General features: G+C 42.0%; 1 protein-coding gene across 3 annotated transcripts in view; it reads right to left on the reverse strand.

Moving 5' to 3' along the window:
- Nucleotides 1-12,757, reverse strand: part of LRRC56 (leucine rich repeat containing 56) — a 65,402-nt gene extending 52,645 nt beyond the window's left edge. The window contains exons 1-3 of one of the 3 annotated variants that reach the window (XM_027785057.2): nucleotides 12,534-12,757; nucleotides 11,511-11,645; nucleotides 434-598 (exon numbers count right to left, since the gene is read on the reverse strand). In XM_027785057.2, the coding sequence (XP_027640858.2) occupies nucleotides 434-598; nucleotides 11,511-11,555 (210 nt within the window). In that variant the 5' untranslated portion in view covers nucleotides 11,556-11,645; nucleotides 12,534-12,757. Of the gene's footprint in view, nucleotides 1-433; nucleotides 599-11,510; nucleotides 11,649-12,533 lie in introns of those variants that run through there. The other 2 variants (XM_027785056.2, XM_027785058.2) reach the window with 2 other exon arrangements.
- Nucleotides 12,758-14,565: the final 1,808 nt, after the last annotated feature.

The following is a 14,565-nucleotide window of genomic DNA, read 5'->3' on the forward strand; positions in this document are numbered from 1 at the left end:
TGGCTTCTTAGCAGGACAGAGGATTTCACTAATTCAGAAGAAAGTTGTTCTTTTAAAGTTACATTTCCAATCTCTAGAACAACGTTAATGTAAAAAGCTTTTTCTAATGATAAGATTCGAGGTACTTCAGATGGCATTAATGAGATCTGTTTAAATTATAATTATGCTACCTGTACTTTTCTTCCTGCTGCTTCAAGAAACCTAGCAATAAAGACAGCAGCATTCATGCTGGGAATATTTTTTATATGAAACAAGGTGAAAGGAGGACAAACATTTGGTAAATTTCCATAAGACAGAATCTACTTTATGCAGAAGTCTAACTGTCAGATATGCAACAACCTGCAACCATCACAAAGGCACTTGGAAGGTTAAGTTAATACAGCTCTGTATATGCCAGTTTGTCTCTTCATTAAAAAGTTGGATGTCTACTCACCAGTTTCCTGGGGGAAAGGTATTCATCGATAAGTAGCTCTCCGTCATCTTTAATCAGCGGACTGGGATTTAGGTTGCCTCGCCAACTCAAATCAGTCACCCGGACTGCAGCTGAGGCCCGATGAGAAACTTTGCCAAGATTCCACTTCAGGTCCATCTCAATATGCTTTGAACAAAAGGATAACAAGCAGTCTGATTTTTTTCCCCCACCCTGTATTTACTGTTTTCCCTTCAGCAAAATCTATTTTGACTCCCATTGCAAGTCAGCAAGCGCCTATGGTGATACAGGTTTCTTTACTCAGAAAAAACCCCAAAGCAATCATGCATCATGTAACATGTAATCTTCCTTTTCTTCACCCTCAAGAGCTATCCTAGTCGCACCGCTCGTTCAGCTTTGAGTATAAGCTTTTACACAAACTATTATTTGCAGTTATACAAAAGGCCAGGCATACCACCTATAGCTCTGTACAAAAAAGGTAGTCAAGAACAAACAACTCCGGATACTAGTCCTTTCCAGTCTTCTCACTAGTCCACTCACCCTTCTCCACATGGGCTTCCTACCTACCCATCCCCTCTTGAGAAATGTGAACCGTACTCAGCAAAACGCCGCCGAGCTCCAGGCTGCACGTGCCTGCACCAAGACATGTCGCTGCTGCTCTTTGGCGTTTTGAGCTCTGCCTGTAGGCGAGCACGGACAGCAGCAGTCTGTATTTGCTGCCCTAAATTAAACATACCCGCACTGCTACTGACTGCCCTCTGGGTCAGGCAGGCCATGGCTATCGACTTCTAGTTCTGAAGAGTCTTGGAGAAAATAAAATATAAAATACAATTCAAACAAAACTCTGTGTGCTTCAAGTGAGGAATGAAATCCAAAGTTTGAAGATGAAACACTTCAAAAGTGTTCATTCTTTAATCCCCAAAGCTATTCTTTTTACAGAAATATTAATAATTAATTTTGAAATATGAGAATAAGTGTACGTACACCCGTTAAGAGTCAAAAAGCAATCGGCTGTACCCGAACGGTACAAGCATTACTATGATTTATACAGCTATTTGCTACTACTTGGCAGCGAGGAAGTATCACAGCTGGAAACATTGCTGTAACAACAAAAGGCTAGACTAGAGAAAAGCCTCCTCACTCTGCTGAAGGGACACCTGCAGTTTTCCTCTGTTCTCCACTGCGAAGCAATACTTATTCTTGGTGCTGGAAAACTAATTAAACAATCAAGCTAATCATAACTGGCTGACAAGGCTTCAGTGGTGGCCAAGACCTGAGAATTACCACCTTCCTTCCTAAGGAAAACACAGAAGTGATTTCAGTTAGGAAACACAGAAGTTGTGACTGCTCAGCTAATCATCTCTACTTGAGAGGACTAACCACTTAGTAGGTGAGAGAGGTTTACACCAAAGAGAATTCTTGCTGTGACGACTTGTGTCCAGTCAAGAGTCTTCATCTCTGCACTAGCAAAAAAAAATTCAAAATACTCAGTAGTCAGAAATATTAGCAGCCCTTATCTGAAGAAGAACAACTTAACAATCCACCAAACCCCTCCCTGCAGGATCTCCTAGCATTAGAAAGACAGGAAGCAAACCCTCACGCTCCTGAGTGCTCCTTCCATGTGTTCATCAGGGGAGAGGCAACCCACAAGGAGCAAGAACTATTCTTCCTAGATCACTACACATACCTGGCAAGCCCTCCTAGAGGAGAAGCTGAACTCTCAAATGTGCTACATCCAAGCCACGGCAATGTTCAATGCGTAAAAAACCATATTCAAATACAAATTCTTCAGAGACACTTCTTTCAATTGTTCTTAACGGCTTATAAAAGAAACACCATGAAGTGAACTGAACAGTGACATTTGCAGCTTCTAACACCTCAGCGTGCCTATAGTTGTATAAGGACAAATTTCCTATTTCTGCTCATTAAGAGGGAAAAGTGATCTCAAAAAAAACTATTTGTCTTAGTTTTTGAAAGAAAAGAGAGATTTATGAAGTTTATCTTTTTCTTTTCCCAAAGAATTCTAGAATTTCTTAGATTTTTTCCCCCCTCTACTTTCTTTAGAGCAGGTCAGTATGACATAGTGCAGAGTTCCATCAGTTGTCCAAGGAAATTCAGAATCCTATGTGATACAAAGGTCTTCCGGTGTTGTCTATTTTCCTAAGAAACTATTATTTTGGTCAGCAAGTGACTCCAATTAGAATATTTGCCATATAAATGCTGGAATACTTCAACAGTTGCAAAAGATTTGTGTTGGATTGTGTGCAACTGCTTATGGTTCTTTTAATTCAGGTGAGGTTCGTTACTATCCAGAGATAATCCCATATGGAACCAAGTGGAATAATAGTCAGAAATCACTGATGTAACGTGTGGGTGCAAAACATAATGAGTTAACAACAGGTATGTGTAGATTTGGGCTGTAAAGAGTTAATACTCTTGCATAAAACGTATTATTGTTCTCCTTTCTTCAGTCCATCACTATTACATTTCAGAACGTCCTCCAATCTTTGAAATATGTGTTGATACAGCACTTACTTAAGGTTTGACAGCGAGATCAATTTGTGGCTTAATATCTGAAGCAACACTTCCAATCCTATACTTCCCGCTATTGATCTGGTGCTTGTAATTATTGTAACATTGGATTAGTGAGGAGAAAAGTATTTTCATTACAAATTGTCCGGGATCAAATTGAGTTATTGTCAGCAAACAAAACTAATTCTTTTGACATGCCTCTATCACCTCAAAACTTTCTCCAGAGAAGAATCTTCTCCTGAACACAGATCAAAATAACATCCTCAAAATGAGAAATATAGCAAATATATAGAAAACACAGAAAAATCTCAGTGTGCAGGGTGGTGAGGTACCAATCTTACATAAAAATCCATAAACTTCCAATATCTCCAGCACTATGCAAGAGTGAGCAGGGGGCCTGGCAAAACACTCATCCCCCTACAGATGCAGGATCTTTTTCATTGCTCTTTTTCATCAGGTCCATCTGATTTTGAGACAGGTAAGATCACTCCAGTAAAGCCACCTCACCCACTCATTTAAAGTGTTAAAAAGCAAGTGAGAAATCTATGGCTCTGTCAGCTGCACAGAACAAGCAGCCGCTGACCCAAACTAGTGTTGGCCTCAAGTGGGACAGTTTACAGGGACTGGAAAGACTTCGTTGTCATTAAAGAGGTCTGAGAAGTCACGAACCTGAAGATTTACTCCACAGAGAAGATGGTCACATTGGCTTTATGTTGGATATATACGCTGAATGGTAAGGCGGATCACGCCTGCAGCACTGTGGAACCAACAAGGACAGAAGCTAACTGCACCCAACAAAAACCTCCAATGAATTCAATGGCAGAGCAAAACAATAACTGTAAAGTAGATGAAAGTGTCAGGGAAAGTGAAAATGGCTGAAAAAACTGGGGTCTTGTCCTGCATATGAACATTAAGAATAAAAGAAATCAATGAATTGGTTTTTGCAGGATTTGCATCGTAGGTCTTGACTTGGCAGGCTCTGTATGTGGATAACTAGAGGCAGATAATCAGTAAGTGCAGGAGAAATCAATGATGAGAGCAGTGAGATGGAAGATCTTGAATTCTACAAACAGTTAATCTGCTGACCTTCCCCACTGCTGCCATGCTCCTTCCCAAAGCAAGCGTGATGATGGTAAGCTATTCAATTCACAGATATGTTGTGCAAGTTCATTAAAAACTGCATGACATTTTCAACATATATAAAGTAATAAAGCTAATAAAGATCTTTATTAAAATGAAATGGTCCTTGGAACAACATGCGATTTGAAATCCCTGCAGAATACTGTAATTTGCTAGAATGAAATTGGCAGAGAATAGTTATTTGATATTCTTAGGGTCTGACAAACTGGTAAAACTCCAAGATTTTATTTTCCTGCTATGAGATTTATCAAAGAGTCAATGACAGGATCGTGTATTCTTCGTTAAATATATGTTAATATGCCTTTCAATACAGCAATTGCCAGAAATGCTTGACTCCATATTACTTTTGGCTTCTTAAGTCTGGGAAAGATCCTCTGAATTGTGTGACTAGGCATGATAATTTCTAATGCAGCCTTCAAGACATTGCCTAAAGAGCTTGTCCAAGCAATTTGGCTTTTTTCATTTTTAAATGGTAACCTACCAACAGTAATCAACCCAGATTTACTCTAGGAAAGACATATACCTCTATATATTAACATGCCATACAAAAATGAAGCTCTAGTCCCTTAAGCCAGCTTCTCAGCCAGCATCCTCTCGTGCTCTGTGGCTACCCATGGCTTCAAAACGCTCCCCAGGACAGGGAGGAGTGCCATTTCAGGTAGGGTACCGCAATTCGTATACCCTTATCTTTATGCCACCAACCTAAAAATAGTCTAGAAAAAAACATCTGAGAATCATTGTGCTATCTATCCCTTCATGACAGGAAGCTTGCACTGCAGACTTTCATTTCTCTTGCCCTGCACAATGTAGTTTTTATTTGTTTAATCTAGAATCACAAATCATAGTAGTGCCCACACTGTTACCACTGACACAGAATGAAAACAAAGAATTCTGTGTTTGCTAAGGATTTGACAAAAGGTTTGGTTTGTAAGTCCCAAGGGAACTATGAGTGCCCTTTTAAGTGTAATTTTGTGCAAGTGCACTACAGATAACCTCTTCTGGAAAATAACTGTTTGGGCAGCTGGAAATTGCTATGATGTCATCATAAAACTACTGTTACAATAATCCAACCCTAATGGCTGAAACAGTTCCTGCTACATTTATGCAATATAAAGCACCCTGTAACGTATCAGTCTATTTTAGCAGGTGCAACTTCTAAAAAGTTGAAAAAAAACCCCATCTGACCTGATATTAATGTGAATTGCTCTTCTTTATATATAACTAAATCATCTTGGTTTAATCTTCTGGGTTTGTTAAGCAGAAGGAGGTAGTGACTACTTCAGTAATGCTACTTTAACATTAAGGAATCACGTAAAGACTATAAAGACCATTCATAAATATTCCACTTGTGTGCCCCACTAAAGAAAAAAGCTTTTATGAGAACATTGAAATATCAAGATCTCAATATCCCACTTATTGTAATTAAAAATCCACTGACTTCAAGACATTGAACAACTCCAGCGCTTACAAAGATGGTTTTGTTTAACTGTTCAGCCAGTTTGAGGGCTTGGTTCAAGCACCCACATTTGCACATAAAGCAAGTGCACTGGTTTGCCTCATTGTTTACCTTCCTTATTTATGGTTTTACAGACTGTAAGGGTGCCCGACAGTCCTTTGGTATTACGTGTAAATCCTGCTCTACAGCTGCCATGACCATGGTAGGTAAGCCTCGGGTTCTATGTCCCACACAGTCCTCGGGGAAAGTTTTTGGGTGCTTCATGGACTTTTTGTATTAACCCCATGCACAGAGTGGTGTTCAAACTGCCATCATCCAAAGCAGCAGCGATCCCAGAGAAGAAAACACATGCTACAAACTCAGAGTAGGTTTGAGCCAACACCCTTGAGATAAAAGGTGTTTCATATTCTTAAAAACATGGCAGTTAAAAAAAAAAAAAAGGGCAATGCATTTAAATGCCACCATTTCTCTTTTATATATCTACAAATCGTATGTACTAAAAAAGCAAGATATATAATACTTTCCCAGATCCTGCTGAGGATGTTGTAAGGTGATGAGAAATTTATCATCGTGTGTGCTAGAAATGCCTCTAAATTAAATCATTCTGGAGTTAGCTTGTCAAATGTTGTCCTCATAGCAGGATAAAAAGCAGATCACTCTCTATTATACGTGCTATTACATGTCAAAGAAACAATAAATCGAAGTCCAATCAACCGCTTTTGTTTTTTAGAGTCCTGTGGTGGGAGGGGATCAGTGGCATTCTCTGTCTGGCTACAAACATTTATTGATACTCCCTGCAACGCGAGTCTACAGACAGTGGCTATGAATGAGTGTGGATTATCTCAATCCTTAGGTGACACTGCAAGATGCTACAGACTGAATTTTTTTTTTTTTTTTAATATAGGTGAACTTCCTGCTGCAAGGAAACTTCTCAAAAGACTCTGCTGCTGTTTGTCCCCACTCCTCCCCACAACCAGCCTAAGAAAAGCTAAACAGGGGTCAGGATGTAGAGGTAAGTGGTGAACAACAGGGGTTATGGAAAAACAGAGTTGCAAGGTGCCCACGACTTCATGGCCAGAAGGTTGCCAAATGATCTTATGATCATTTCAGTTAGCGGAGGAGGTAAAAGTCTCTCACTATTTTAACTTCAGCAAGGTAGCCAGGGATCAGGAAGCTGCATTTGGCACTTCAAGGTCATAGGTTTTTATACAACAGTGTCCAGATGTGAAATAAGTGAGAAACAAGGCTGCTCTATTTAAAATCCTCTTGTCCTTAGGTCGGGGTCCTGAAATGGATAGCTAACGCCAAGGTACACGGGAACCAGCATATCTGTGCTTATCACACACACAGATCCTGCCTTAAATGTAGATGTCACTGGACCAGAAAATTGGGGAATATAATTAGTTTAGGCAATTCTAACATTACAGTTTCAGTTTTGTTAAAATAAAAAGTATGCAAATATAATGTTATTATTTCCAACTATTCCCAAGGTACGGATATTAATCTAAATCACAGCATCAGCTTAATGAAGTCTTTTGTCAAGAAAAACTTAATGTCCTTCTTTTTTGGCTTTACCTACAATATCCTATTGTTATTTCAGAAGACAGACTGTACAGGTGAGTGCATCCTGCCAGGCTGAATTAAGATTTGATCTCATATTTAATACTCCACAAGTTATCTTAATATCTACTGGATATTCTGTTAATCTTCAAAGGACAATAGCCCAAACTATTTCTTCTAAAACATCATCTAGGTCATTCACTTACCTACCTTGCATTCAAAAGGTCCAATTTAGCAATTACTTAAATTGCAGATGCTGTTACTGGACATACTGAGGAAGGACATAAACAAAGCAAGGCTTTGCACAGTCAGTATCTTTTTAAGATCAACAGTTAGGAAAACAAGACAAGTTTTAGGGCACACAAACCCCTCTTCATGTCATGGGCACTCATCATTCATGCTCTCCAAGCTCAAAGAGGAAATTAACTCAGCACCATAGTTCCAGGTCCCAATCTTGAAAAGACTCGTTCACATGAACAACTTTGCGCAGCTTGAGTAGAGGGATGACCCAAGCACAAAGTTCATCACCTGGCTAACCCAAGATAAAAGCATCTGCCAGTATCATTTTAAGTATTAACAAAAGCATTCCCACCAGTCTCCCCCAAATGTGTATTCTTTCCTCAAAACACCTCTGCAAGAGGTGGTCTACAACCAGCTTGAACACCTCTCTGCTCTTCACAAGCCATGTTACATAAAGTCCCATAGGTCAAGGCTCACACTGAAGTGAAAGTTGCCCAAGCTGTTTCTTAAGCTTCCGATTTGACTGAGAAGACTTGAAAATACGAATCCCAGCATACTATTTCCGAGCTGCTGAAGCTGGGCTGAAGAAAGGCAGCCCAAGTGCCCAAGACCAGCACTGCACATCCTACAACCACTCTGTATGCAAGTCTGAGTGTGTTAAAAGAAAAGTTACCTTCAGGAAGCTCTCCACTTATGATATATATTGAACATCTGGAACAATAAATGATACTGTCTCAGCACATAGCTTGCAAAATTATATATATTTATAAAGTAAGCAGCAGCACGATGAAATTATATTTTAGGGGGAGTAAAAAAAAGAAAAAAAATCATCAAGATTTGAGTGACTCAGGGCTAATTCATCACCCAAGCAATAATATCCCTGAGTTATTGCTGCTGGGTGCCCCCTTTGGACATATTCTGTTATCAGCGTACAGGTACTTTCTTACTGAATAAAGCTTTTGTAAGTAAATAATTTTTCAACTGATTTGCATAGATTATACCATACTCCAGTGGTGGCCACACCGAACAGAAGATTAATCTCAAACTTTTTGTAAGTGATGAGAGCCAAATAATAAGTTAATGTCCCATGTGGGCTCCAAGTTTCACCCACTTTTAATTATATACAAGGCAGTGTCAATTGTTGCAAAGATGGGACAATACAAAAAAAGCTCCCCCTCTCACTGCAAACTTAGTTTTGCTTTAGTGTCGCACTAATTATCCTTTCCCATTGCATATAAAACTTTCTCACCCTGCACAAATACTGCTTTTAACATAGCCTTGCCGCTTTTATCTGGGGTTTGAGACAAGGTGCTTTCACATCATTGACACCCTCTACCTCGTTATAAAGAAGCTGGATAAGTCACCTGTATACTGGTCTCTCCCCAGCATCTTCCCCAAAGTCTCCTGCATGCCAAAAGGTCTTGCAGGCTCTCTCCATTCATTAGGGCAATAATAGCACAGCGCAGCTCAGTTTTCTGAGGCACAAAAAGATGGAGTGTGTCCCTGCACAGGTGAGCACAGTCTCAGATCAAGCTTGTAACAGCGCTGCTCATTCAGTCTATTCTAGCCCATGGACTCAGGGCTAAGTGACAGCCCAAAGCTGCAGAGAAGAAAAATTCCACATTTTTAGTCTTCAAAGCATTTTGTAGTATCCACCATATAGAAGCATTTCCAGATTCCAGCTAAGAAAAGGACAATAAAAACAGTCTTTTTTTTTTTCCAGCTACTGATGCATTGCAGTTATGAGCCCTTTGAAATCCAGACTTCTGTGCAGGCTGAAAATGCATCATATATGGCATTTCTGAATTTCAAAGTGCTCTGTTGTCCCTAAACAATTTTCAGTCGTTTTATTAGGTAATTAAGCTGATTGAAGCAAGAGATTCCATGGCCCGCAAAACCATTTGAAGAGGCATTTTCAAGGCTGGGATGTTTCCGATTTCCAATGTGTTGCTCACATGGGATACATTGAATAGTAAGAGATGACTTCTAGCTGAACTCACAGGAAAATACTGAACAGTGGAAGATGGCACGGGAGCTTATTTAGTAACACACACTCCCAAAATTTTAGCAAGGGCAGAAAACTGACAGTGAAAAGGACTTTGCAAAATCAATTTAGTCTGCTAATGAGGTTGCACTAAAACTGTCCTGCTGGGTCAAGACAGATGCCCAGCTATCTACTGTAGTCAGAAACAGATGCTTAAGAAACAGTACCAGAAGCAGAGGTAGTCCAAAGCGATCCTTCCCTACATACTGTTTTAATTTCCGGCAGTCAGCTGCTTAGTAACTTCCCGAGTCAAAAGGTGTGTTGCGTTCAACAGCTGGGGAGATGTATAGGGAAGTAATTATTTGTCAGGTGTCGTGACATGACAAATAGTCATCCAACGACAAAAGAAGCCCCAGGAATTTTATCAGGAAGCAGTTTTTAAAGATGAGAAAGTGTATTTTCGCATCGTATTTGTTTAAATTGTGGAAGACACAAACATAGGTTGTTGTGGAGGCTAAAGTTATAAACGAGGTCAAAAGCACTTAGAATTATGGAAGACTCATCCATATGTCCATGCCATTCATTAATCTATAGCTTTCTTTTCAATCATCTCCTTTTTCATCTCTTCTAGCTGAAAAGTCTCATTTATTTTGTCCGTTTTCTATTTCTCGTCTTTGTCATATTTCACAGGAACGATCTGAAGTTCTGCCATTTACCATCCAGGATGATCAGAACTGCACATAAAATTCAAGATACGGCCACAGAGCCGGTACATGAATTTAATCTGTTTTCAGTTCCTCTTTTAACAGGTTTTAACACTGTCTCTTTTCACTAGCTGCAAGATGATATTTTCAGAGAACTATTGCAGTAGATTAATGCTATAGTAGCCCAAGTAGCCACAATTTACTTAAAGTCCGTCATTTTATATACATTTCACTTCCCCGCACCCCCACCCCCCCATCACTTTGAACTTGGGTGGATATTCTATTGAAATAAAACAAAAACATACCCAAACACTACCTGTGCTAGCAGTAACAAAAAAAAACCCCACAAAACAAAACATAAAACCCAACCAACTGAGAGAAACCGAGAGGTAGTATTAGAACTCTAAAAAATTAACTCAAGATGCAAAAAATATAAAAGAAACAGCCAACGTTACGGGATACTTAAAATATTGCTTCCTGATGTCAGATGCTATAATCACAGGAATGAATACTTTCTGAAATCTTATTTTTTTTAAATATTAGATAATGCTTCTTTGAACTGGCCAGGGTCCACAATCTTTTCTTTTTAACACAGTTACATTAGCCTTGATTACATCTGCCATGGCAAAGCTGGTCTTCTGATTTGTATTACAAGTACTTGTGGCCTTACTGATATAAAAAAGGTTTTATTCCCAACTGTCTTCCAAGCCAACACAGGAATCTACAGAAGGTATAAAAACACTAAGCATTTTCCTAGCAAATTAAAATTATACAGACATACCTAAAATAATTTCTGTGAAAAGTTCATGAATTTTCCGATTTAAAAAATAACCTCTTCATAATTCCTCCTGAATAAATATTAAGCCACTCCCATTACTGACAAATGTAGCAATCCCAGATTTATGGTCTATTACAAAATGTTACTATTGTGCAAGCATCAAATTTTATACTACTTCAAACTTAGAGAATATATGTGTTTTTTTTAACTACATCCCCTAAGGAGCTTCAGCTAGATGAGCACATGCATCCTCATAAATAATAATATCACTCCAGCCCAGTGCTAAACTCACATCTGGTCTCACATTGAATCCAAATCCTGCTTTTATATCTCTTCCACCGACAGCAGCATACGATTAAACTAACAAATTAAACTGTCCATAGGTAGATGTACCCACACATCAATCTCTTGAGAGGTCAGATCTACAGGAGCATAGTAATTCTCAATGTTAATGCCAAGAGAGAGAACTCAAAGACCAGAAAATAAAATCCTAGCACATCACCACCCCCAAAACCTGTTAATTACAGCAACTCTGAGATCTGACATGCCCAAACACTTAAATTTAAAACCAAGTTCTTCTAGGTAAATTCAAAAATAACACAAAGCAGAGAAATAAAATCAAATTGGAGAAGAAAAAAAGAAGTTCTGAACATTTTCAGTCATTTGTACATTTGAAATTATTTTACCTTTTCTTCCAATGCCACTACTGTTCTGTGTCTTTCGTTTCCCATTCCTCTGCTACAGGGATTTTCATTTACTAATCACAGCGTTCATCTCTGTTTAGTTGCTCATAGTGCAATTCCTTATGACTGCTCCGTATCCTGCTGAAACAACAGTTAAGAACGCAATCTTCAAGAGAAATCAAACCAAGCCCCAAACAAACGCAGACTCTGAGCATTCCACAATTGATAATGAAAGAGTACTTTATCCACTGTAGCAGCAGAAGTCCACGTTCAATTGGTCTTTAAAGTGTAACAGGACACAAGGTGGTACAGCCTTGAAGAGCTTAATGAAAGTGTAACTGAAAACAGTTTCCCAAGAGGATCATGAGAAGGTGAAGGATTTGATACAGAAGAATCTACATATTTGTAAAAAAAAAAATAGTTATTTAATAAACAATTATTTACTCAAAGAACAGTCATTTCCTTGGCTGAACCTGTTAGAGAAAACCCCTCCCCCAGGCTAGCACGGGGTAAAAGGCTGAAGTCAACATTTAATACACTTTTACTGGATTACTCATCAGAAAATTTTGCCTCGTGAAAGCAGTCAGAATAGAAAATAACAGGTAAGCAGGGACGTTTATGTCAGGAAACAATGACTGTAAAAGATGGGTGCAGAGCCAGGAGAGCACAGGCCTCACAGACAAAGGGAGAGCCTAAGATAACCAATTAGCTAATTACTGTCTGCTAAAAACTATGGGCGAGTACCACGAGCCTCCAGCTGGTAGTGGGTTCACCCCCAGACCACAGAGGGGCTGGAAGCAGGGTGGGGACTGTAGCCGAGCCCTTCCCCTGGGAAGCCAAGGCCACCGGGGCCCCCCAGCCTGGCCTCAGCAAGTCACTCCTGTCACCGCAGCAGCTGAGGGGCCACCACAGCAGAGCCACACGCCCCGGTGGAACACCTTGGGCTGCTCCCACAGCTTGCAAGCGCCCAGGAACACGCAGTCAGAGCTCTACCAAAGCATAACCCAAACACGCTGTTAAACCTACCAGATGCACTGTCAACACCGACACAAACAGGGGCCTTCAGGCACTTCCCACCTCCGCGCAGGACAGTGGTATGAGTCTGGGGGCCTTCAGGGCCTGAGCGGCACCGGGCAGGCAGGATGTGCCGCGGAGGCCTTTCTTAGGGGCCCTTAAGCAGGCGTGTGGAAACACGGGATGGGGCAGGGGAAACCACCCCTCCGGCCCGCCGCACGCACCGAGCCACCCCCGGACCCCCTCCCCCGCCCTCCCCTCTCGCCCGCGGACGAGAAGCGGGGCCCGGCCGGAGGGCTGGGGCTGGGCCTGGGCCTGGGGCCGGGGCTGCGTGGCCACCGCCGGTCGCCCAGCAACCGCCGCCGCTCGAGGCCTCAGCACCTGACCAGGCCCCCGAGGCCACGCCCCCGCGGCCCGAGGCCACGCCCCCGCGGCCCCCACAGCTCAGTGCGGCGCCCCGCTGCCTGGGGCGAATGGAGGGCGGGGCGTCTGCCGAGGCAGGAGGGGATCCCGGCGGGAGGGAGCAGAGGGGGGTGCTTGTGGGGGGAGGAGGGGAAACGCTGGAGCAGAGCGGGGGAGGGCAGAGGTGGGCACAGCACTAGGGATGGGGCAGGAGAGGCAGCAGGACCCCTGCGGGGCGTGGGTTGCAGGGGACCACATGGCTGAAGGTGCTGGGGTGTGGTAGGAGGGAGGTGGGGGCACCTCTGTTCCCAGCAGCACGTGAAGAATGTTCGCTGCAGGCCGAGGGGGCACTAACGCCACACAGGAAGGTGACACCCTGTGCCTGCGGGCAGCCGGGTGTGGGGAGCAGCCGCTCCATCAGCTCCAGTGGTGGGGACCAAAAAATACAACTGGTGATACGGAACAAGGCTGGTTTCCCCAAATCATTTTGCATTTAAAAAAAGAAAAACCCAAACAGACTAAGAGACCAAATTTCCTGACCAGAGCGGTCAAAAGATTAGATGTGGCAGAATTAAGTTTGTCATAACCTGGATCCAACGGATGTGGGTCAACTTTTGTTGGTGATGCGATGAAACATCTCCATCGGTGCAAAGGTGTAACTGAGGTGCAGCCTGGTGAGCAGCAATGCGCTGTTCTTTCACCGTTCAACATCCCCTGTCAGAGATAGCCATGGCACTGTTGTGTTCCTGTCTCACTAGTCAGCCCCAATATGAATAAATTACTAATTGGGGTGTGTGTGTGTAATTATGGAACATCAGAAAACGAGTGCCATCAGTGCCCAGGGCACATGCAGGGCACAGCCACGTTAGTGTATGGGATTAACTTCCAGAGTTTAGCGAGTTACCGTGCATCTGCAGAGCCATCTTAACTGACCACGTTAACAGCCCTTCCACTCTCTAAATGAAACCTGTTTGCTTTCCCTTAATATGATTTATTTTAAAAAGCAAAGGAGGAAAGCACAATGCAGTCAGTTTTCACAGCTCCACTGAGAGGCAGTAATTCATTAAATCAGGTAATCCAATCACCCAGACTCATCTGTCCATAAATTAAATTTGCCTCTTTGAACACACACATTACCTGATCTTTTAGACTCATCACAATGTATTTATTCAGAACATTGCTCTTACCGTTCTCACTCTCACTTGAGAAGAATCCCCATTTCCACACTTTAGAATAGATTCATAAATCCAGCACCTAGGAAAACGTGATTGCACCTTCAGTGGTCCCACGCAAAAAGCCTGGTTTTTCAGGGATTTACCTTTCAGGATGGTACCCAGCATTTTCCTGGGAGCAGCCCTCGGGACTCTTTTTCTTGGGGGAGGAAGGCAGGAGGTCTGGAGGGAAGGCAGAGTCCTGCCTGCCAAGTAGAAGGGGTTGGGGTTTGCATACACTGCTTGCAGGCGCTCCCTGCTCCCTGCTCCAATGCGCCGTACCTTCGGGAGGATGCTGGAGAGCAGCAGCTGCTGCTGAGTCCCATCGCCGTTTCCTCTGCAACAACATTAAATTTACCCTCGGGTTTGGAAAACACTCTCTTAGAGCACAGTTCAGGAAATGTGTTGACTCCCCTCTTGCAGGGTCTGAC

The sequence above is a fragment of the Falco peregrinus genome, chromosome 9 (assembly GCF_023634155.1).
Source record: "Falco peregrinus isolate bFalPer1 chromosome 9, bFalPer1.pri, whole genome shotgun sequence".
Lineage (NCBI taxonomy): Eukaryota > Metazoa > Chordata > Aves > Falconiformes > Falconidae > Falco > Falco peregrinus.